Source organism: Schizosaccharomyces osmophilus, chromosome 1 (assembly GCF_027921745.1).
Source record: "Schizosaccharomyces osmophilus chromosome 1, complete sequence".
NCBI classification, from domain to species: domain Eukaryota; kingdom Fungi; phylum Ascomycota; class Schizosaccharomycetes; order Schizosaccharomycetales; family Schizosaccharomycetaceae; genus Schizosaccharomyces; species Schizosaccharomyces osmophilus.
Window position 1 is genome coordinate 2,307,702 of NC_079238.1, and position 23,082 is coordinate 2,330,783.

At 38.0% G+C, this 23,082-nt stretch overlaps 12 protein-coding genes across 12 annotated transcripts; 7 read left to right on the forward strand and 5 right to left on the reverse strand.

Annotated features, from left to right (window-relative positions):
• Window positions 1–963: 963 nt before the first annotated feature.
• pdk1 (serine/threonine protein kinase Ppk21/Pdk1) lies at window positions 964–2,829 on the forward strand (the record flags this gene model as incomplete). The annotated part of the gene is made up of 5 exons (XM_056179848.1): window positions 964–1,164; window positions 1,216–1,452; window positions 1,542–1,651; window positions 1,694–1,864; window positions 1,914–2,829. 5 exons carry the CDS (start codon window positions 964–966, stop codon window positions 2,827–2,829), a joined length of 1,635 nt encoding a protein of 544 aa, XP_056037058.1.
• A 366-nt stretch (window positions 2,830–3,195) lies between these two features.
• On the reverse strand, window positions 3,196–4,487 carry SOMG_01056 (Rab GAP; the record flags this gene model as incomplete). The annotated part of the gene is made up of 2 exons (XM_056179849.1): window positions 3,196–3,873; window positions 3,924–4,487. The coding sequence occupies 2 exons, from the start codon at window positions 4,485–4,487 to the stop codon at window positions 3,196–3,198; spliced, it is 1,242 nt and encodes a 413-aa protein (XP_056037061.1).
• Window positions 4,488–5,320: 833 nt separating this feature from the next.
• Window positions 5,321–6,029, forward strand: arc3 (ARP2/3 actin-organizing complex subunit Arc21; the record flags this gene model as incomplete). Its single annotated transcript, XM_056179850.1, has 4 exons — window positions 5,321–5,326; window positions 5,371–5,470; window positions 5,544–5,819; window positions 5,887–6,029. The coding sequence occupies 4 exons, from the start codon at window positions 5,321–5,323 to the stop codon at window positions 6,027–6,029; spliced, it is 525 nt and encodes a 174-aa protein (XP_056037060.1).
• A 236-nt stretch (window positions 6,030–6,265) lies between these two features.
• SOMG_01058 (methyltransferase, CARNMT1-like protein) lies at window positions 6,266–7,427 on the reverse strand (the record flags this gene model as incomplete). Its single annotated transcript, XM_056179851.1, has 2 exons — window positions 6,266–6,870; window positions 6,926–7,427. The coding sequence occupies 2 exons, from the start codon at window positions 7,425–7,427 to the stop codon at window positions 6,266–6,268; spliced, it is 1,107 nt and encodes a 368-aa protein (XP_056037055.1).
• Window positions 7,428–8,529: 1,102 nt separating this feature from the next.
• On the forward strand, window positions 8,530–10,431 carry fim1 (fimbrin; the record flags this gene model as incomplete). Its single annotated transcript, XM_056179852.1, has 2 exons — window positions 8,530–8,763; window positions 8,821–10,431. The coding sequence occupies 2 exons, from the start codon at window positions 8,530–8,532 to the stop codon at window positions 10,429–10,431; spliced, it is 1,845 nt and encodes a 614-aa protein (XP_056037054.1).
• Window positions 10,432–11,010: 579 nt separating this feature from the next.
• lam2 (Ragulator complex Rag GEF subunit) lies at window positions 11,011–11,608 on the forward strand (the record flags this gene model as incomplete). Its single annotated transcript, XM_056179853.1, has 2 exons — window positions 11,011–11,078; window positions 11,194–11,608. The coding sequence occupies 2 exons, from the start codon at window positions 11,011–11,013 to the stop codon at window positions 11,606–11,608; spliced, it is 483 nt and encodes a 160-aa protein (XP_056037224.1).
• Window positions 11,609–11,836: 228 nt separating this feature from the next.
• On the reverse strand, window positions 11,837–13,367 carry spo6 (Spo4-Spo6 kinase complex regulatory subunit Spo6; the record flags this gene model as incomplete). The annotated part of the gene is made up of 4 exons (XM_056179854.1): window positions 11,837–11,941; window positions 11,987–12,711; window positions 12,753–12,885; window positions 12,939–13,367. 4 exons carry the CDS (start codon window positions 13,365–13,367, stop codon window positions 11,837–11,839), a joined length of 1,392 nt encoding a protein of 463 aa, XP_056037225.1.
• A 719-nt stretch (window positions 13,368–14,086) lies between these two features.
• SOMG_01062 (NADH pyrophosphatase) lies at window positions 14,087–15,385 on the forward strand (the record flags this gene model as incomplete). The annotated part of the gene is made up of 2 exons (XM_056179855.1): window positions 14,087–14,118; window positions 14,302–15,385. 2 exons carry the CDS (start codon window positions 14,087–14,089, stop codon window positions 15,383–15,385), a joined length of 1,116 nt encoding a protein of 371 aa, XP_056037226.1.
• A 154-nt stretch (window positions 15,386–15,539) lies between these two features.
• rap1 (shelterin complex telomere binding subunit Rap1) lies at window positions 15,540–17,786 on the reverse strand (the record flags this gene model as incomplete). Its single annotated transcript, XM_056179856.1, has 3 exons — window positions 15,540–17,207; window positions 17,278–17,649; window positions 17,691–17,786. The coding sequence occupies 3 exons, from the start codon at window positions 17,784–17,786 to the stop codon at window positions 15,540–15,542; spliced, it is 2,136 nt and encodes a 711-aa protein (XP_056037227.1).
• A 632-nt stretch (window positions 17,787–18,418) lies between these two features.
• On the forward strand, window positions 18,419–19,747 carry zuo1 (ribosome-associated chaperone, zuotin; the record flags this gene model as incomplete). The annotated part of the gene is made up of 1 exon (XM_056179857.1): window positions 18,419–19,747. One exon carries the CDS (start codon window positions 18,419–18,421, stop codon window positions 19,745–19,747), a length of 1,329 nt encoding a protein of 442 aa, XP_056037228.1.
• A 508-nt stretch (window positions 19,748–20,255) lies between these two features.
• Window positions 20,256–20,859, forward strand: ncb2 (transcription regulator Ncb2; the record flags this gene model as incomplete). Its single annotated transcript, XM_056179858.1, has 3 exons — window positions 20,256–20,298; window positions 20,351–20,604; window positions 20,653–20,859. 3 exons carry the CDS (start codon window positions 20,256–20,258, stop codon window positions 20,857–20,859), a joined length of 504 nt encoding a protein of 167 aa, XP_056037229.1.
• A 450-nt stretch (window positions 20,860–21,309) lies between these two features.
• isn1 (IMP 5'-nucleotidase Isn1) lies at window positions 21,310–22,688 on the reverse strand (the record flags this gene model as incomplete). The annotated part of the gene is made up of 3 exons (XM_056179859.1): window positions 21,310–21,402; window positions 21,461–22,383; window positions 22,481–22,688. 3 exons carry the CDS (start codon window positions 22,686–22,688, stop codon window positions 21,310–21,312), a joined length of 1,224 nt encoding a protein of 407 aa, XP_056037230.1.
• Window positions 22,689–23,082: the final 394 nt, after the last annotated feature.

A 23,082-nucleotide genomic window follows, 5' to 3' on the forward strand; every position in this document is an offset into this window, starting at 1 on the left:
TTTGAGTTTGAGAATATAGTAATTAATTAAACTTTTTTTTAATTGCATCCACAAAAAATGATGAAGCCAACTGAGTAGACGAAGTAAGCAAACTATGAAATTGCTAAAACATGACTATTGAGGTAGTTCCTTCGTCTCCTTCATTAAGTACAAGTATTTTTATATCATCTGACTTGTTTCTATAATTTTTTAATCATCCTTTTTGGTATGAAAGAGAATTGTCAAACGTGTTTCTCAAAAACTATACTAAAAGTCTATAATGATATGGTAAAATAAAGGCTTTTGAACAGGTCTTTGGTTGCAAGTTTTATGGTTTATTATTAAATTCATTCGTAAATAAAAAAAAAAGAGCATCTTTATGCCTCATCAGAGATAGAGAAAAAAAAGGTTTGCTGATCCCTTCGCAATATCAATTACTTTTAATCATGAAAAATGAAAGGAGAAAGGGAAAGGAAGTCTCTCCAAAATCTTCTTATGGCCAAAAGCTTTCTTGCTCACTTGTTTATAATATCAATATCAACAAAATTTATTTATCGTACAGTTTTCATTGTTATCAAAACCGCATAAGAGAACTCAGCTTCTAATTATAAGAAAAGGTAAAAACCAATTTTAACAAATACTTTTCGGTATACTATTTTTGGTAGTTTTTTTTTTTTTTTTTTCTCTGCCTTTTGTTTATGTTTTTTATTTGTTTACTGCATCCTATTGAGTGTGATGTAAAGATGACGGCTGATCCATCAGCATGTTTTACTACCTCCTCTGTTTACACTTGCCAACAGCGAACTACCTTACACAATAGCATTTTGACAAATAAACAAGAGTACTAACTTGTTTTGATCCTTTTTTTTGTCGTTCTTTTTATTTATACAATTTTTTTTTTTTTTTTTTTAAAGTTTCATTTTACATTATCATCGGCCTTTGCTAGCACTGTTTAACATATATGCCGTAAAAGCTGTCAATAAAATGGATTTGGATCAAAATCGTGTCCCGATGAGTGCATTGCCAGACTATGCTGATCCGGATTATTTTGACCATGGTGCAATTAACAAGCAAACCAGTTTTCATCGCTCTTCTCCTAGACATTCTACCAGTCACATTGGTAGTGCAAAATCGCCAAATAATTATATTTTCGGAGACATCATTGGTGATGGATCGTATTCAGAGGTAAAATCTTGATTACAATGTTGATGTAGTACAATTTTGCTTACAAATCAGGTGAAACGGGCTACTGACAAACGTAGCTGGAAGGAATTTGCCATAAAGGTGCTGGATAAACGTTACATAGTCAAAGAAAACAAGATAAAATATGTTAATATTGAGCGTGATTCTATGATGAGGCTCAACGGGTTTCCTGGAATCGCTCGTTTATTTCACACATTTCAAGATGATCTGAAGCTTTATTACGTTCTCGAATATGCCCCCAATGGTGAGCTACTACAATACATTAAAAAGGTAAGATCTGCTTGGTTTACAGATTGACAAATTTTTTTTCCTTGTCAAGGTTCCCAATCGGAATACATTCTAATAATCGTTTCCTTTAGTATCGCTTTTTGAATGAAGCTTCAGTTCAGTTTTATGCCGCCGAAATCCTTTCAAGTATAGAGTTCATGCATTCCTGTGGTATCATACACCGGGACTTGAAGCCAGAAAAGTAAGTTTGAATATTATTGTATGTCAGCTAACAATTTTGCAGTATTTTGTTTGACCATAATATGCATGTTAAAATAACTGATTTTGGCACAGCTAAAATACTTCCGCCAAAGTACGCTAATAGCCCCGAATCCACCATGTTTTCGAGCTCGTTCGTCGGTACTGCTGAATATGTCGCACCAGAGCTACTTTCAAAACAAGTAGTATCTAAAAGGTAAGTCTAGTCTTTTTATCATTTAGCTTAAGGTAATTAACTCTTGCAGTTCGGATGTTTGGGCATTTGCTTGTGTCGTTTTTCAGATGATTACTGGGTCTCCTCCTTTTCATGGTCGTGATCCGGGTGTGATTTTTAGAAAAATTATGAATTTGGAGTACGACTTGCCTAAGCATATGCCGATTGAAATGGTCCCGTTATTCACCTCTATCTTTCGTTTGCAAACGTTTGAGAGACCATCTATCCAAGAATTGAAACAATTTTCCTTCTTTACTGACATTTCTTGGAAAGATTTATTTTTCCAGTCGCCTCCTCCATTGCAATCTTTTCGACCTAATTACCGTCATATTCCTGTGAATCCTCTTCCACCTACTTATCGGTCAAACATGACAGCAGCAGCAGCAGCTAGTGCTGCTGCTGCCCATGCTTCTGCATCCATAGTGAGGCATCAGCCTAAATCTGTTTCTGACCAAAAGATAAAAAACAGAAAATCCACTTCCCCTCCTGCCCATTATGGACAGGCTACTTTGCGTAATAATCAACCGTCAATGGATTTGTTGTACAGCAAGCTATTTCCTTCTAACGAATCAGTCCTTGTATCATCATCTGTTTTACTGAGTTTGACTGCTCCTCTGCCAGAGGGAGGTAAATTTCCCTCTGGAATTACAAAAATGTTTTTGAAAAAAAAATCCCGAGTAATGCTGTTAACGAACATGGGACGTTGCGTTTTCGTGACGAAGGGGAAAAACGATAGAGTCTTAATTGACGCGGAAGTCAGTTTATATGATCCTTCAGTTGAAGTACGATTTGATGACAATAAATCCAAAAGATTCTTGCTTAATTTACAAACAGAAGCTTGGATCATTGAAGACACTTCTGAACATGTATCACGCTTGAGGGAAGTTATTAGTAAATTTAAGAAAAGCGATCGCCCTTCTTTGGATCCGTCTTCTCACGAAGACTAAACTTTTGGTTGTTCTATGACAATTTGTTTTATTTATTTTCTGGTTATTTTTTGCCCGTTTTTGTTATTAATATGTTTAATAAATTTTTGTCTTTTCTTAAAGTTATCTTACATTACTTAAAAGTATCAAATCAAACAGAATTCAAAATTCATGAGTTCCCTAAATCTAGAGTAATAAAACGTTAATTATGTTGACTCTTGGTACCGGTGGTATCAAGGAAATTATTGGTACGAATTAGAATCCAAAATAGAAGACTGCAACATTATAAAGAAAGTGGAAAACCAAATAACACGAATGGAATTTTAAAGCAAATGCAAAGTGACGCGAACCCAGAAGATAAATAGAGAAACTAAAGCCCAAATTTTACTATTTTTTCAAAGCTATTTCAGAAGGCATTTTCTGCCAATAGTGTTGTATGCGGGCCAAGTAAGCATCGTCGTTCTGAATAGGAATAATACCTGATAACGCTTGCATAACGATCTCGAAATCAGCGTCCATTAAGGTATCCCACATTCCTCGTATTATGGCGAGCGATGATGCTTGTAATAATCTTATAGTCTGTCCTTCATTACCCCCTAAAAGGAAAAGCAAGTCCCATATGCGAAGTTGGGTATGAAAAGGGACACATTGGTGAAATATTGTCAAATACCAGCGAGTAGCAAATGCAGACGGTTCAGCTCCAATATTAGACAAATGTTTACCGGACGGTAGGTACTGTAACTCGTTCTTCAAATCATCAAACGCTTTTAATAAGACTTCAAATCCACATGAAAAGAGATCACCCATTCCTCTACGTTGCAGCATATTAACCATCATTATAAATGCAATTTCCTCGGGGTAATAAATTAGTAAAGTGGCTGCGATAGAAGCCATTCCTTGTACATAACCGACCTGAGGTAGATACAAAGCGACAGAGTGTAAAACTCGAAACAATAACCGTTGACCACCATTATAACGTTTACGAAACATGAAATGAGTAGCCGCAGTACGGGGAACATCTAAATCAATCTGTACATCGTATTCACATATTTTATCACACAATTCCTACAGAAAATTAGTTTTTTTGTGTTTTAGTCAAAGGGAATAGAACTTACATAGTAATGATTGACGAGATCGGAATCTGGGCATTTATCCATTAAAAATGACCACCAAGCTATCGAACGCCAGCAATCAGGGATTCCCTTCATTGTTCTTTGAATTAATTTTCTGGTAACCCGAAACGAATGAAGCTGATTTCCAGACTCAAAATGTATAGTGCACATTTGTTTCCACTTTTCAATTCGGGACAACTCACGCTCTGATAGTAACCGTTCATCTTTTTCGGGTTCCCTTGTCATGGGGGAAAAAATACTATCCTTGATATATTTAGATAAGTCATCGCGACCGATGAGTTTTTTTCCCAAATGAAATGTATTGCTCTCTTTCTGTAATGAAAGATCCTTGGTGACTTTATAGAATCCAACGTTTACCAGACCCATATCATTGCGGAAGTTTCCGTAACGATCCACTTGTTCAGGAGTAGGACTTTTCGATCTTGCCTTTATAGTGGATTCCTTCTCAACAAGTTCTGCTGCCTCCAGATATTGATTATCGCCTAGTCGGTACAATTCTTGGATTCGTTGAAGAGCACAGGTTTTTCGGTTATCTAATTGTTCCATGCTTTATGTTTATGCTTGGAAACAATCGCAACAAAACAAATGAATATAAAAACTTCCTTAATCAATCAAATTAAAAAAAATAAAAGACAAATGAAATCAAACAAAGTGAAACGCACTCAACAAGTTCCTCTAAGCCAAAATAGAAAAGTAATGTGCGACTTTTTGTCAATGTTTTTGTAAGGTCAAAAGGGACCTTCACTGATTAAAGATACTGAACGCACTATCAAAATCTATTTATATAAAACCATTTATTTCTTTTTTTTCTTACTTATTTAGGTGGAACAAATCTCAAAACTCCCGAAAGGAGTTGATTTAAACTAAACCAATATATTCCCTCTGAATTACTACATGACCAGGATAGTGCACTTACCTAAGAATGCCATAAAATAAACAACGTTCCAGTTCTTTATTTGTCGATAATATGTACTATACAACCATAAACAGTAATATGTGTGTATAAATAGTAGCATACTAATATGAGTAATACGTATGCTTATAAAAACGTAAAAGGATAGATGCTACAAAAATTGTCTGTGGGAAGGCATACTAGAAAAATGTACTGCTCGCCTTTTGATACCCGTGTCTTTTAAAATTTGAATCGATTCATTCACTTCAAAAAGGTAACAAAACTTCTGCTCGTACGCTCGTCTTACTAGTAAACAAGCATTCGAAAAATATAAAATGCGGTTTCGGTAGTATTATATATTACACTTGTATTTTGTTAGAGTAATCAAACGCTGACGAAATAATCGTATCGAAAAGGTTATTCTGTAGCGGTTCACCATTGACAAAGGAACTTACCTAGAGACACATACAGCAAAGAATTATAGACAATGCCTGTAAGTGCGTATGTTTCTGATCGTGTTGTTAACGTATGATTTAGGCTTATCATTCTTCTTTTTTGAGCATCCCTAATGTTCCAACGACTGGCAACTTGGCCATGTTGCCGTTGAAAACAAAATTCCGTGGCCCTGCTTATCCAGGTAAGTTTTCGAGCATAGCTCTTGTATTTGATTTGTGCAGAAATGTTTTTTAAGATGCTTACTATTCGCTCAGCCGATGCAAATCAAATGGATATCATCGACGAATGTATTAGCCTTTTCCGCGCAAACTGCTTTTTCCGTAACTTTGAAATTAAGGGCCCTGCCGATCGTACTCTGATTTATGGAACTCTCTTTATTAGTGAATGTCTAGGAAAACTGACTGGATTGAGCTGCCGTGATGCAGAACGTCACTTGAACAGTCTTGCTCTAGAGAACTTTTCCATCCCAGGTTCTCCTGGGTTTCCTTTGAATGCTCTTTATTCTCCTCCTGCCTCTACTCAGGAATCTGGTATGCTCTCTCTATCGAGACTTTTTATACGTTTTTGTTTCCCATTGATGGCTAACCGAGTCTCTAGAATTGATGCGTAGTTACCTTACTCAATTCCGCCAAGAATTGGCCTTCCGTCTTTTGTCCCATGTTTATGCTACAGAAAAGACACACCCTAGCAAATGGTGGACTTGTTTCAGTAAGAGACGATTTATGAACAAGGCTCTTTAATTATGATGTTGTATGAAATGTATGCTGTTTTTTGACTTTCAACAAAAAATTTTACAATCCATCGCTGTATAGAGAAGGTCAGCGCTCAAGAGGAGTGGCTCAGGTTTTCGTCAAGGGTTGATTGAATATGTAAATTACACTATGGCTACGAATGCAGGAGCAATGTAGACCATGTTCATCAAAACACCATGTTTTAATTAGTATGTAGAAAGAGTTTATAAAGAAAGCAATTTATTCTAAAATTGCTGTAAGTTTGCCTTTTGGATGCGGCTCACCCAAAAATGCGGGTGATAGATCCATTCCAACATGCTTCGCTTGTCTCCCATATATTTAGTGGCGGTGGAATCATGTTTTAATACTTCAAAGCCCATTGAATCCATGATAAATAAGAGTTGATCCAACGTTAATTCAATGGTTGGATTTTCATGCTGAGAATCGCAGTCGTTTTCAAAATGATAGAGCAATGGGCCAACATTAATCCAATAACCTCCGTCTACCAAACAGTTTTTGATAACGTCCAAGTAACTCAAGATATTTTTGGCAGTATCTATGAAAAAACATGTGACAACAACTTGGAATCTATTTTCACTCGACTTGTCTCCGTACACTTCTATAAAATCACCAGCGGCCATCGAAAAGAAGGCTCCATGATTGAGGCACTCGGAAGGCACCACGTCGGGAATAGCTACTTCTGCTGCCTGATTATCTCTTGTAACATGGTTGGAAAAAGAATGTATATAGGGATGAATAACAAACTCATTGATTGTAGATACACAGTTAAGCATATAGTGTGAAGTTAGTAACATGAAATAAGAAAATTCATTTCCCTGGCAAGAAAATCCTATGTACTAGTTAGTAATTCAGTTTTGAGACTTGACTGTGTCAGTCATTCGTACCTTGAGCGGCAATATCAAAGGCTAAGCGTCCCAAACCGGATCCAGGAACTAGAATGTGGATTTGTGAACGATCAATCGAGCCCAATGGAAAGAGAGAATCCAACTCTTGAAGAATTGGTACATATGTTGCCTGCCTTTCGTTCGCGGATTCTTCACTCCAATCACGAGCAAGTTGTTTTAATGTGCCCGAAACCTTTTGCATCATTTCACTAGACACATGAAGGACATTGTTCACGTCAAAATTTGGATAAAACACGGGTATTCCTGCTTTGACAATTGCATCTGCAACGACACTATTTCGCTTCACACAATCATCAAGTCTAGATAAATGTTTCAGAAAATTATTTTCACTGTCTTGTAACAATAAACCTTTATGCTCAAAAGGAAGCTGAGACATCAACTTTCGTTTCTGTTGAATTAGGGTATGGCCATATTTCCGATATAAAACGAAAGCACTTAGCACTTGTTTTAAGATCTTTTCTTCTTCTTCGTCGTATTCCATATATCTTTTTATTGTTGATTTGTAAAGTTTGGTGAACGGGGAAAGCCAATGAAAGTATGAAGTATCAATAGATTATCCCAGTCGGCGACTCAGCTCTGTGGTTTATGGGCAAAACAAACTGTACAGACAATGAAAAGAAAGTTTTCAGTAAGAGAAGCGATCTTTTCTTTTTCTTTTAAAATAACGCTTTGGAAAAGCTTTGAAGTCGATGCCCCTTCATTCTTGCTGCAAGTGTAAAAAATAGAAGAGTTGATTTAAAAAGATTTCAACCTTCAGCGTTTACAGATTTTCTATTCTTATTCATGAGTTAGAGTAGCTGTTTCTCGTATGTCTCATAGTGTCTAGTGACTACCTATGGAAACTAAGAGCGTAGGCTCATAGTACTGGCTTAACGGTTGGAACCATAGACGAAGAAATAGTGCTACTTTTTTAATCGCTTCTTTCCCTATTTTATTCGAGAATTCCCCAGTCACTTCTTTTTTGGCTCTTGTCAAACCATGTAAACAACATTGGTAGCACTTTTACCGTGCATTTCTTATCCTATTACCATGCATTTGAAATGTAGGAAACTGTGTCACTCAATTGGCATCTGAAAATTCCATTTAATATAGCATTATCTAGCAAATGTTCAAAGATTCAACTGAAGGAACAGGTTATTAGAAATGCTTATAACAAGGCCATCAAAATGGATTATAAAATTTACAGTACCTTTTACGAACCGATCATCTTGTAAATTCCTTTTACATAGTTTATTATCCATTTCCAAAAATTTGTTTACTCATTAAAATACGCATATTCCATACAGTAATATCCATTATCCTATTAAGACTTAAATAAGGGTAGCATAATAATGTGTAATAGAAATAATCTTAAAGGGGATATTAACCAACGAGTGAGACTTATCTGATGCTGCACCATACACAACCAACAATGCTTTCCCAAGTAGAAAGTTTCGTTATACATCCTTTTGGTTCGTTATATTCATTTGAGCTCATCATGATGGACACTATAGACAACGACAATCCTTCTACTAACCACCACTGACAAAGCAAATCGTGGTTTTTCTTTTATAGTTTTTTGGTAGAAGGCTTTCCTTATAGACATGCTAGCTCTAAAGCTTCAAAAGAAGTTCACAGGGCTCTCCAATGAGGAGATTCTTTCCCTCACGGATCAGTTTAACAGGCTGGACGTCGATGGAAAAGGCTACTTGGATCAAGCGGCTACCATCAAGGCTTTTGAAGATTCAAAAAAGGGCTCGTACGATGAAGTACGCGAAGCGATTCGGGAGGTCGATATAGATTCGTCCGGTCGTGTTGAAGCTGAAGACTTTGTAGGGGTATGGAGATTCCGTAGCTGAAATAAACGCAACCAATTATTAACCAAGTCCTTATAGATTTACGATGCTTTAAAGAAAGGTGTTGAAGGCACTGAGGTAAGAAAGGGCCGTATCACTATTAAAGGTTCTTCTTCTAGTGTCTCCCATACGATCAACGAGGAAGAACGCCGAGAATTCATAAAACATATAAATTCTGTTCTTGTCGGCGATGCTGATCTTGGCGAACGTATCCCCATCAATACGGAGACTTTTGAGTTTTTTGACCAATGCAAAGATGGTTTGATTTTGTCCAAACTTATTAATGACAGTGTGCCAGACACCATTGATGAACGTGTTTTGAACAAATCAAAGAATAAAAAACCCCTTGACAATTTCAAAAGCATTGAAAACAATAATGTCGTAATCAACTCTGCCAAAGCCATGGGTGGTATTTCCATCACCAACATTGGTGCTGGAGATTTATTAGAAGGTAGAGAACATCTCATTTTAGGTCTCGTCTGGCAAATTATCCGTCGTGGTTTGTTGGGTAAAATCGATATTACCCTTCATCCCGAATTGTACCGCCTTTTGGAAGAAGACGAGACTTTAGACCAGTTCCTTCGTCTTCCCCCTGAGAAAATTTTGATTCGTTGGTTCAACTTCCATTTGAACGCTGCGAACTGGCATCGCAGAGTCTCCAATTTCTCTAAGGATGTTTCCGATGGTGAAAACTATACTGTCTTGTTGAACCAATTAGCCCCTGAACTTTGCTCACGTGCTCCCTTGCAAATCCAAAATGTTATGCAACGCGCTGAAAAGGTTTTAGAAAACTCAGAGAAGCTGAACTGTCGCAAGTATCTCAGTGCTACTGCTATGGTTGCCGGCAATCCAAAACTGAACTTGGCCTTTGTCGCTCATTTGTTTAACACTCATCCTGGATTGGACCCCCTGAACGAAGAAGAGAAGCCAGAGATTGAACCGTTTGATGCCGAAGGTGAGCGCGAAGCTCGTGTATTCACTTTATGGTTGAATTCTCTTGATGTCGTCCCCAGCATTCATGATTTCTTCAATAATTTGAGAGATGGTTGCATTTTGTTGCAAGCTTATGATAAAATTACTCCAACCACTGTCAATTGGAAGAGGGTAAACAAACCCCCAGCTTCTGGTGACGAAATGTTACGATTCAAAGCCGTGGAAAACTGCAACTATGCAGTTGATTTAGGTAAAGAACAAGGGTTTTCATTAGTCGGTATCCAAGGAGCCGATATAAATGATGGCTCTCGTACTTTAACATTGGCTTTGGTTTGGCAAATGATGCGCATGAATATTACCAAGACCTTGCATAGTCTTAGCCGTGGTGGTAAGACTCTTTCAGATGGTGATATGGTTGCTTGGGCAAACTCTATGTCTGCTAAAGGAGGAAGAGGTTCACACATTCGTTCTTTCCGTGATCCTTCATTATCCAATGGAATCTTCGTCCTTGACGTACTTCATGGAATCAAAAGTGAATACGTTGACTATAGTCTCGTTACTGATGGCTCTACTGAGGAATTGGCCGTTCAAAATGCTCGTTTGGCTATTTCTATTGCTCGTAAGTTAGGAGCCGTCATTTTTATCTTGCCCGAAGATATTGTTAATGTTCGACCACGCCTTATCCTACACTTCATTGGAAGCTTAATGGCTGTCTAAAATCTCAATAATTGCCGTTTAAATGTCAACATTGTTGGTGGTTTAAACGTCATTTCTTCAATTATGAAGCTTTATAACAGCTGTTATGCCAGTGAATTATGCCGATTTAATTTTTGTTAAGATCCTTATGGGCTTTTATGTATCCTACTTCATCTACAGCGGAAGGATTTACTCTTCCTAGCTTTTCGTTCGCACTTGCAAGGTGTACGAACTTTCTTTTCATAAACAATGCAGATTTCTTCGCATTTCACGTTACGTCTAAAATCTTCATTTTGATGATGACAGAGTTCATGTTAATAATGCTTGAAAAGTAGATTACATTTAAGCCTTCAAACGTTTAATAGTTATGAAAATTACTTTTTCCAGTACCATATCTTGGATGAATTTAATTGTAAAACAACAATTTCTTTTTTTCTTATTAAAACCTTTTTTATTTTTATTTTTTAGTCTAGTGAGATCATCCTCCACAACGCCTTCCCATAGTTACTCCGTACTTCATTATTACCTTAACAGGCAGCAAACACTAAATCCACCTTTATAATTTGACTTGTGCATTGTACATACGTCTAATATTATAAAATGATAAAGCCGAAACAACTGGCTACTTTATTGAAGCAAGCGGTAGAGGAGAGCATGCCCAATGTCATGTAAGTGAAACGCGTATGCTTGACTGGTACTTTTCTGGATTGTGTGCGTCTAGAATTACAAAAAGTATTTAGAAGCATCGGAATCGTTTTCGGAATTTTGTAACTCATTCTCTAGGGTATTCACTAGTACTGGCTCTTTAATTTCATATGTATCCTACGGTGAACCAGACGATGCCCTCCAGCGATTAGATTTGGTGAAGAAAATTCGATCAACTTCTGCTTTAGCAGGAAATATATACTCATTATATTCAGGAACGAACCCCAGCCCGTTAGTAGCCGAATCTACAGATGACATTATCGCTCATCAACGGGACGTCCTCTTTGAAACTATAATCGAATTTGAAAAGGGAAAGCTACTGATAGCAGCTATTCCCACGGAAGGCTACCATGACTTATTGATGTCTAAAGAGCCTTTACTGCTTAGTATCGTAGGAACTGAACATGCCAAGGAGGGTATGATGCAGCTGAAATCCGAAAGGCTCAAAGATGCTATAACGAACGAGCTTTCTACTATTGGGAATCTCGGATGATCCGGAATGTGCTTTAAGAGGGAAGCAACGCTGCAACGAAGTACTTTAGACCAAAAAGTAAATGGATTGCTTATCCAAATAATTTATTCATAAAAAATACTAATTTTAGAATGGTATACTGTGAAGAAAGGGGTTATATATACGGTAACCATTTTGGTTTTTTCCATTCATGGTTTTAAAATCGCTTGCTGAAAATTATCTTTTTAGTGGAACAGGGAATTAACGAATTTACTTTGAACGTAACGGTCTTTGGACCTGGCTGAAAAATATGTCCAAGCTTGCAAAATTACCGTTGTTCTCCGAAAAGGTTTTATGTCTCCTTCCCTGAAGGTGCTAAAATATGAGTTAGAAACCACCTCGATCTTTGCATATCCATACCTTTTCCAAATCTCTGTATCTCTCGCAACAGTTTTCACAGTAACCAGCTTTTGCGTCCACCTTAACCTTCTTATGCGCTAGGGGATCTACCTCATAAGCACCAGTCGGAGTTCGCGTTGCTCGATTAGCCATCAAATTCTGCATATTCATAAGTCGAGGCTCCAGGATATTCAGTGGAGTCATTGCTGACCTCTTTTCCATTGTTAATGGATTTGGCGCTTTCAATTGCTCAGTTGAAATCTGTTTCTGGAAGGGTGCACCGGATTCAGCTGCGGTATTATCACCCATCACTTGCTTTACGATGACACTGGTAGAATCTGGCTCAGCATGATTTTCCATCTTTTGCTTGTAAGATTGATTCAACATTTGATCTCTGATTTCATGCGCTGGATGATTATACTTGCTTATTTTAAGCTCACGTTTGCGTCCAGTGTTAAAGGGGCATCTACCTTGAACTGTCATTCCTAAAGTCGGCCAAAGAATTTCTGTATTATGAGCAGGTCTTTCCCATTCTCGAAGTACAATAGGCTTGTAAAACTGAGTGATATCTCTTACACATAGAAAGTTCTCTTGGAAATACTCTACATTTTTACTGGGAACGTAAAAATTCTTTTCTGAAGCCCCATAAACTTTTTCACCGTCTAAAAGTGCTTGCAAGCTGGAGGCAGAGGTATTACCGAGACTGTCGGGGTCAAGGAAAGTGAATAGAATTCTGTTTAAAAGTTCTGAAAGGTTAGCAATTTCTTCAAAACAACTTATAGCATACTATCAATGGACCATATTTTCATATTTGCCTTTTTCGCCAGATGCAGAAAGTCTGATGGAGGACATCTTTCGGGTTCGACTGTTCTTGTTGTTATGAAATGGGTTATTTCAAAAGAGAAGGTCGTTGTAATATTCTGGTATTGTTGTGCATTAGCTTCTATTACTTGAATGAAATTAGTTTGCTTACCGCTCCAAGGCTGCTTATTTTTTGAATAATTCTTCTCTTAATCTCTTCGTCGATACTGTCCAAATAAAACACAAAATTTGGGAAAGCGGATCGGTAATCTCGTTGCCAATAACGAAGTTTGCATACTCGAATACTGGTGCGAGGAGCATCCTTTTGTCGGTTTACCGCAGGCTTTGGACAATAATTAGAGAAGGCAGTGGCAGGAAGTGCAATTTTTGCAGTAGCGGTTGCAGAATTAAGGTTTTGTGTTCCTGCCATATCTGCTTTTGAAACAGGCCAGTCCATACAAGATTCAGAATTTGCTGTAGTTTGGCAAATTTCTCCTTCGGACGAAGAACGATTGTAATCAAATGGTACAGGCAGAAGCTTCGCTGACTCTTCTCCAATATTATGAATGCCAGAGTTGCGATCTACTAGCGGCGATCTCATAAGGGTATAAGCTTTTGTAAACTGGTCGTCAGTTTAGACCCCTTTACTAATATATATATATGTGCAATGAGGAGAGCTAGAAAACCAATGACTCTTCCAAATGATTCCAAGCTCAGCGACTTTCAACTGCTGATTACTTTAGAGAAAGCAAGATGATTCCGCGGTCAAAGTGCAGCCGACAGTGAATTGGTGAAAAAAGATAACTCTTTATTTATATAGTTTCATTTTTGTTTGTTTGTTTTGCCTCTAACCGATTTGTTTTGATTCTACTTTTGTCAACAAACTGTATACACGCTTACGCGTCTCATAGACTCGCGACGCGTCGCGCGTCACGAGTATGAACGACCGTACGTACCATTGAAGTTGAAAGATTCGCTCTAGCTTTTATTTTGTTTTATTTACTACAATTTTCGTTCTTATATTTTCTCCTTGCCTAAAAAAGTCTCAGATTTTGACGCTCTCCATATTACAGATCGTTGAGTCGTTTAGGAATATAGATATTACTATTACGTACCATTTGTAATAAAGTAGACTTGCCGTCTTCCATATATAAAGGCATCGTAAAGACAATTTACAGTCAAAATATTTTCCTCTAGCGTATCGTTTAGACATTACAATTTTGGATTACAGTAAAGTAAGAGACAGGTAAAAAAAAAAGAACTGAATTTACGACCGAAAAGAGATTGTCAGTATATCAAGAACTACAAATCTTGGAAAACATGAACCGTTTTACACTGACTCGGCAATTAGAGTAAGTAGAAAATTGCAACATCGACTTTGTAAAGCTTTTATGATCAAGTGATGCTCTCCCATTCAGGCTTCTTACTTTAGTCATGTGAAAGAAAGAGCGTCTCTAAATGAAGTTGGCTGTTATTATTGTTTACAATGGTTGTTCTTAAGATCTTGAAAACTAACTGAAGGTTTACCTAAACAGATTGCCGCCGGCGCCTTCTCAATTTTTCGCAGGGAATCATTTAAATCGGCTGGCTTTTCTTCGTTCAAATAGAGAATTTATGCAGAAAGCCTTCTGTTCTCCCACCACCAAATTCCTTCCTTTCAACGCTCTCAACCCTGCTGTGATTGTCAAGGAAGAAAAGCTCTTTACCTTGTCTTATCCCCAAATTTCCAAGTACTTTCATGTTTCTCCCTTTGAAATTCCAGAAAAGCAGTTAGCTGAAAAATACAGCAATCATTCCTTTTCTTTACCTTCGTTAGTTTTTCTTGGTAATGACGAAAATGGCAACGCTGGTCAAGGGTGGGACCACAATAACGTTTTCGCCATAGATGTAACAGAAATAGAAGAGATTCAAAAGTTTGTACAAAATAGCGGTGCGGTTTTTGTAAACCTGCGTGATATTTTTTCCCAGGGATACAAATTACAAGCCTCCGATTCTGGTGTTTGTGCCTTCGCTCGCTCCCTCTTAGACTGGATTTCTAGATACAAATTTTGCCCGGGATGTGGTTCAAGGAACATGCCTACGCAGGGTGGAACAAAATTAGTGTGTTCGAACGCTGTCATGAATCCTTCATCCACTTGTCCATCGAAACAAGGTACCAACAATTATCAGTTTCCTCGAACTGATCCATGTGTAATTATGGGTGTTCTTTCACATGATATGAAATCAATCGCTCTCGGTAGAGCTGCAAGACATCCTCCAGGATTATACGCTTGTTTAGCAGGATTTTTGGAGCCCGGTGAAAGCATTGAGGAAGCTGTTAGTCGCGAGGTTTACGAAGAATCGGGTCTTGAAGTTGAGAAAGTTCTCTATTATACTAGCCAACCTTGGCCTTTTCCTCAAAGCTTGATGCTGGCTTGCTTTGCTATCGCCAAGAAAGATGCTAAAATATCTATGGATAAGGATTTGGAGCTAGAAAATGTACGTTTCTTTTCGAGAGAGGAACTTGTGAATTCGCTAGAATGGACTTCGGAATCTCAGCCTCCTCCAGTCCGTTTTCCCCCGGAATTATCGATTGCCAAAAATTTAATCAAGGCTTTTGCTTACAACAAGTATAATTGACTTTCCTTACGCCAAATATATATATTGAACAAGAAAAGATTTCATTTATGTCCATAAAAACCTGTCTTCATTCACATGGACTTCATCATATACGTAAACGACAATAAATAAATAAACAACAGTAACCAGAAAAAGGTAATTGTTAATTGCAAATTCAAGACCATATTAATAATCTAGCAATAGCTGCACTAATATTGCCTTCGGTGGATTCAAGTACATCAAGGAATTGCTGCTCACTGGATTGCGTGTATTGTAATATCATGTCTATAGCTTCGTCGATCTCTTTTTTGTCTGAAGAAGACTCTATCGTTACCAAGTAATCATGTAATTCTCGCAAAACATCTGAAAAAGACTTTTTTTCGTGCCGAAGAGGTGATATTTTCGTCGGTGATAAGTTTGGCGATTCCGCACTAAAAAGACTCGTATTTCTTAGTGAAGAAAGTGAAGAGAAGGAGGAATTACCTCTTTCATTAGAAAAAGTAGCATCTTTTGTCGTATCGTAATCACCTGCTGAACTTTTTGAATGACTGGCGGGTCCATGATCTAATTTTTTATAACGATTGCGGTCTAGTAAGAGATTATTCGAGGTTTCACCATCTTGATTACCTCCTGCAGGGCTTTCAGGAGGAGTGCTAGATCGGTCAACGAACGAGCGTGAGTCTGAAGTATGAGGTGAACTGACCGGGGTTGCTTCTCGATATGCGGCTCTATTATCGTTGACTTTTTTTGTTTCAGCTTTGACAGGAGAAGAGCTATAAGTAGTCATAACTTGCTTTTCAAATTCGGCGTCATCATCTACCTCTGAATCAGCATATGGAATGCTTTCTGAATCACTATTTAGGTCTAGAGGGGGGATTGCCAAATCTTCATTTGGACGAACGAAAACATTTCCTTCTCTCAAAGTACTAGACAATTCGGCTGGAAACGTATTGCTTGAGGTTGGCGAATTCGTAGAAACTCGAGAGATAATACCTTGTTCATTAAACAATTTACCATAGGATTTTGGGAAGGAAGAAAGGGGTTTCTTTATGGGTGTTTCTAGTATCCTGGAAGGAGATTCTTGGACCGACATAGGTATGGAAGGAGACTCCAGAAAGCTAGAGAAATCACCGGAATTTTTAGTGGGTTGATCAACCGTTCGCGCTCTCGGAATTTGGAAGTTGGTCAAATTTGGCTTTTTCAAAGACTTTGGAGAGATAGCTTCTTGAATTGATATTGTATCTGAAGTGAAAGAAGCATGATCAAGAAATTTTTCTTCTATCATTTGGTCATCGACATCTAAATTCTCCAAAGATACACCTTGAGTTTTTGATTCTAGATGAGCCAATGCAGGAGCTGGGCTCTCAAAATTCAGGTGTGGGTAAAAATATTTGTAAAGTAACTTCCAATCAATAAAAGCATGTATATTGGAATAACTTTCGTTTAAGATCCAACAAATATCGTCTAAGCTTTTTTCCTTACCATAAGAAAAAAGATAATACTCCAAGAGTTTCAAATCAGTTTTAGTATAGCTTAGGGAAGAAGATACCCGCTTGTTAGAGGAAGATGGTGTTGTGCCTTCTAGTGGATAATATGATCTTTTTTTCGAAGGTACACGATGTTGCAGAGGAAAAGGATAATGATGTATATGTGGTGTCTTCGTGGGCGTGCTTTGTACTTCTGGGTCAGGAAATCCCGAAGAAACCTTTTTTATCGATTGAGAGGGAACAATTCTAACAGTTCGGCTTTGAGGACCCGTGAGATTACCATCTTCAATTGGAGGAAGGACTTTCTTAATAATTTTATAGTGCTCTCGCCAAGACTCTGCAGTATGTTGGGGATACTAGTAATTGACAGTTAGTATTTAAAGAAAAGTGTAAGGCTTAAAAAAATTTAAGACCTCAGTGCTGTACCTTGCGAGCTAATTCTTTATACATATTAAGTCCCGAATTGGGAACATTGGCTTTATGAACATAGTCCACTAATAACTTTTCATCTTCAAGACTAAAATATTCTCTTCTTCGTGATGGCTGCTCAATATATTGTGGCTCCATACTTGTAAAAACTCGAAAAGCATCGACCTGCAACAGCTTTTGTTGTTCAATGCAATTAGAAAGCCAGGAAACTTTTACAATTCGTCTTAGTATAGCATATTTTGAATTCAAAACACGATTTAACTCCCGATGAATGAGGGCTTTTTTGGTTTCTTCAGGGACAATATACAAGTCGTGTTGATGTAAATCAAATTCCCTCAATTCTATGAACAGTATCCTTGCACTATGAGCCTAAATTTTTGTTAACATATAAAGCCAAGAACGCATCGTACCTCCATGCTTGACTGGAATCCCGGTGTGGCTTCCAATAGTTTTGAAACAGCAATAATCATAGAAGATCCATCATCTTTGGTAAACAGCGTAGACATTGTTCATCTTTGAAAACACTACTCACTTTTCCCTCTTTACTTACTCGACTTTTGGAATTCTTCTTCAAATTTGTCTACACGGTGGATAGAAACAAGTAACGAGAGCTTACCCTGAAACAACGCCAATGTCTTATGAATATAAAGCTCGAAAACGCGTCTCTATATGAAGAGCAAAGAAATATGAAGCTTTTGAAATGTAAGTAACATATTATCATCCTGTCTACGACACCAGAAGGTGAATTCTATGATGGGTTCAATCGGCTTGATTCTGTTTTGACTGTTCCTCGATCTATTAATCAAGTATACTCTTCAATTATAGATACTTTACTACAAACAGTGCAGTGTTAGCACAGAAGCAAAATGGGATTTCATACAGACAGTGTGCATGAGGAAGAAAGGGAACCCAAAGGTGTGAGTTTTTGTTTGGAACAAAACGCGATCAAATCGAGAATTCTCATTCGAAATAGAATCCCTTCTTATATCTACTCATCAAGAACCTACTTTTTGAAAATTTGAATTTACGATCTACTCATTGTTTACTAATGTAATACAGTGTACAACGCAGCATTACGCTGTGTAAAATAGAAAGAGAAAAATGAGGACTAGAATTGACTCCTTTGCCAAACACCAAAATGAGCGCCGGTGAAACCATTAAGTTATACCCTGCTACTTCTAAACAGGCCGTGGAAGCCTCGTTTGTTCCTAACGGAAAGATTAGCCCAGTCGTCCGTCGTTCAGTTGAACCTGTCGGACCCTTTTTCTTGGCTCATGCTAGACGCCAAATACATGGCCGCACTTTCAGTGAAGATGAGCGCTTAGAGAAGAAAGACGAAAAGAAGGAGGAAGTCAAGGAGGAATCTGAGGATGAGGAAGAAGACCCAGATATGCTCCGTGCCGACCCCAAAGAATGGAAGCAACAAGATCACTATGCCGTTTTGGGTCTTTCCAAATACCGTTACAAAGCTAACTTGGAACAAATTAAGAAGGCTCATTTGAAGAAGGTTTTGAAGCACCATCCTGATAAGAAGGCCGCTACCGGTAACATCAATGATGATTCTTTCTTCAAGTGTATCCAGAAGGCCAACGAAATTCTTACTGATGCCACTAAGCGTCGTCAATATGATTCCGTTGATGAAAATGCTGAAGTTGAGGCCCCAGAGTCCACTACCGAAGAAAACTTTTTCGAACTTTGGGCACCTGTTTTCGATGCCGAGGCCAGATTTTCCAAGAAGCAACCTGCTCCTGGTTTGGGAACTATTGAATCCCCTCGCCCTGAAGTTGAAAAATTTTACAACTTCTGGTACAACTTTGACTCTTGGAGAACCTTTGAGTACTTGGACAAGGACATTCCTGATGATGGTGAATCTCGTGATAACAAGCGTTATCAAGAAAAGAAGAATCGTTCCGAGCGTCAAAAGAACAAGGCTCGTGACAATACTCGTCTCCGCCAATTAGTAGACACCGCTTTGGCTTCTGATCCCCGCATCAAACTTTTCAAACAACAAGAGAAGGCTGCTAAGGAAGCCCGTAAGTGGGAACGCGATGCCGGTGCTCGTGAAGCTGCTGCCGCTGCTCAAAAGAAAAAGGAAGAGGAGGAACGTCTTGCTGCCGAAGAAGCTTCTGCTAAGGCTACAGCTAGCGCTCAAAGCAAGAAGGCTAAGGAAGATAAGAAGAAGACTCAAAAGCGTGATAAGAAGATAGTTAAGAACGCTTTGAAGGATTTCAATTACTTCAGCGAGACTGATGTTCCTTCTCCTACTCAAGTCGATACTGTCCTGAAGGATACCGACGCTTTGATGCCTAAGCTCGGTGATGGTGAGCTTGCCACTTTTGCTGCTGACATTTCTGCTCAAAATGACGCTGGTGCCGCTGCTGTCAAAGGCGTTTTTGACAAGTATGCCAAGATGTTCATTGAACGTGGTTCTTTGAAGGCCAGTGAAGTTGTTTTCTTTGGCAAGTAAAAAGTAAAAAGAGAAAGCGAAATAATTTTGAGTACCTACTGCTTCATTTCTTGATTAGTTTAGATAAGAAGGCTCGGGACTGCCTTTGGTCAAAAAATAAAGGGTTTATAAAAAAAAAGAAACGGTCTATAGCAGTCCAACTTGTACACTTTCTCTCAGGAGTTGTTTTATGATTCAACAGACTGTAGTGCTATATTACGGTAGAATTGTATCCGCTCTGTTTGCACCTCTGTGGTCGCCCAAAATCACAAGGGTAATCAGACTTAGCTTTTCAGTTGATTCAATATAGTCGTGTCCAGTTTTCTGTTTTCTTTTCTTTTTATAATTGTGATTTTTCTTACATCTTTTTCACAAATTCTACAATGATTCATACATTCAATTAGCAAACTGGAACACACTCACTATTCCCTACTGGTAAACAGTCTTCACTAAGTCTATAGTAGAATTTATATGGGAACTTGAACTTTACGAAAGAGTTTCTGGCTTTCATGATATAACATAGTCTACAATGAATGATGCATTCGTAGATGATGAATTGTCTTTGCCAAAGGGTATGCAGCAATAAATAAGAGGAAGAAGCCACAGATATGCTAACAGACGAAGCTACGGTTCAAAAAATGGTTTCTGAAATGCTTCCAGAAGACCTTACATTCACAAAAGAAACCAGGGACTTATTAATTGAGTGCTGCGTCGAATTTATTCACCTCGTTTCTAGTGAGGCCAACGAGATATGCGAAAAGGAAAGCAAAAAAACTATTGCTGCGGAGCATATAATTAAAGCACTAGAGAATTTGGAATTTAAGGAATATATCAGTGAGGTATTAGAAGTTGCAGCTGAACATAAAGAACAACAAAAGGTATTTATAGGATCCACGTCAAGTTTACAAAAACACTAACATTTTTAGAATCGTGAAAAAAAAGGGAGCAAATTTGAACAATCCGGAGTCTCTAGAGATGAACTGTTACGCCAACAAGAAGAACTCTTGAGCCGTGCTAGAGAACGATTTCAAAACCAAAATTCCGTGAATCAACCTGTACCCGCTCCCACATCTCCTTCAGAGGGTAGCGACATAAAGCAAGGAGTGAAAAAAGAAGAGGATCCCATTGCGTAGACATTTTTCAGGATTATCCTGTATTCTTCGTTCTCAGATCTTAATCTATCTTGTCTTTGGTTATTGAGTTGGACACATATGCAGTAAAGTTGTCTACCTTGACTTTGCCTTATTATTAAAACTCTATACTCTGATCCGTTTTCTTTTTTCCTCTTTTAGCATTCTCTTTTTTGCTCGCCTTTGATTCGCTGTGTAAATTGTATTACTCATTCTCTAGTATATTATGTATTTAGTCTTATTCCGAAACCCAAAGATTTCTAAATTATATACTTTGCTTGGCTCTACTGGTATACACATTTGACATATGAATTCTAGTGCTTCCATGATTTTTCTTTCTCTCAACAAACATCTAAGTATTAAGCTGTAACGATTGAAGATAACTTTTTTCAAACCACTTTACTCTTCCAAGCGGGATTCAGCTTCAAGATGCCTTGATCGGAAAACTATACATCAGGGTTGATAAGGTAGTTGAGAAAAGTAATAGTCTAAAAACTCTACAGTTTCCGAAGGACTTGATACCCAAACGGTAGTAGCAGCAGATCTCTGTACTCAGTTAGTAAATGAATTTTCATTACGTTTTTTGAAGACTTTAAACACATACGGCTTTGTAATCGTTATTACCAGCGGAGAGAAACTGGTCACCAACGTGCAAACATTTGGAAGGATGCGAAATGGCGAAGAAGTATTGAAGGCAATGAACTCCAAGCTTTTTGTCGCCTATATCGCACCAGATGTCATTTCCTCCATTGAAGGCAGTAAATGGAACAGAGAAATTCATTAATTGTAGCGTTGTCTGTACTTCCAAAACTGTTTCCTCTAGCTGTTCTCTTCTCAGTTTTTGACCTAACGAAGGTGCAAACCCAACAGATCGTTCCTTACGTATAATTTTAGCATCGATGTTTAAACCGGTTATGCAAGAACGAAGAGCATCTTCAGCAGTATCCAATAATTGAGAGATTTCGTCGACCGGCCATGTCTTCATAATGGGAAGCATCCAGGACTCTGGCTCTACCCATTGTAGTCCATGGAGCGGATTGTATTCAAACAAGTAGTTACTTTCACCGCCCAATACATGCAATTTTCGCTTTTGAGTATCGACCAAATCACTGTCCTCAATCGCTTGTAATAGACCTGAGAACCGATCCATGTATTCCTTTCCACTAGGACTAGGGTATCCAGCAGCAGTTAGGATTACTACATATATGTCTCTTGACAAGAGTTGTACTAAACGTGAAATAACCGGATTGTCAGCAAGCAAGGGTTGTCCATCTTCATACAGAGTTACATCACCATCAAAGCTAACCATCTCAAGGCTATGCTGAGCAAGGTAGCGGAGCTGAGCACCACCTAGGATTGTACGAACATCGTTAAAGCTAGGTGCCACGAAACTACGTTTAGCCAAACAAAGTTTTGGCTCGAGATCGTATAAAGCCTGAACCAAAGGTAATGGTGTCCAAAAAGAAGTAATAGTTGGCACAAGCATCTTTAGCTGGCTATGATGGCGACCTTGAGCCGTTAGCTCAACTATGAGTTGTTAATAAGACAACCTATCCAATATATTCTTCCAAGTTGCTACTAGCAGACCGAACTAATAAACTTAAAAGGGATCAAATATACTTACCATGACTTTCAATTAGGCATTCAACGTCTCTTAAAATTCGAGCGTAACGTTCCAAAGTTTCTTCTTCCTTTGCCTTCGTAACTTCTTTCTGAGACGGTTTACCAGCATGTAAGACAAACGGGACAGCTAATAGTCCCTTAATCCATTCTATAAAGTTGTCTTTTCGATGCTGTTTCAAAGCATACTCAACGCGGTATCTCGATGCCATACTGTCTATAAGCAAGTTACCAAGAAAGGTGAGAAAAAAAATTAGAAACGGAACACCTTCTCTTAGAAGTATACGCGTTAGAATTTTTTTATTTTATTTAGATAAACCAGTACGTAGTGTCATTGAGTAAGGACAAGAATTCGCATATTAAATATACTTCTTCAACAACATTTTGAAGTGAGTAATTTGAAAGCCAAGCTCTATGAACGAACATACAATTTCATTTTTCAACTATAATAATTGTACTTAATAGTACATAAAGGTAAGTTTTATATGACCTGAAATCTATGGCAGAAGAATTTACATTTTTTTGGGTATTTGGACAGACTCCGATGCAGTTGAAAAATAATAGGAATAAATCAAAAAAGAAAAGAAATCAGAGCTCATTCCAATT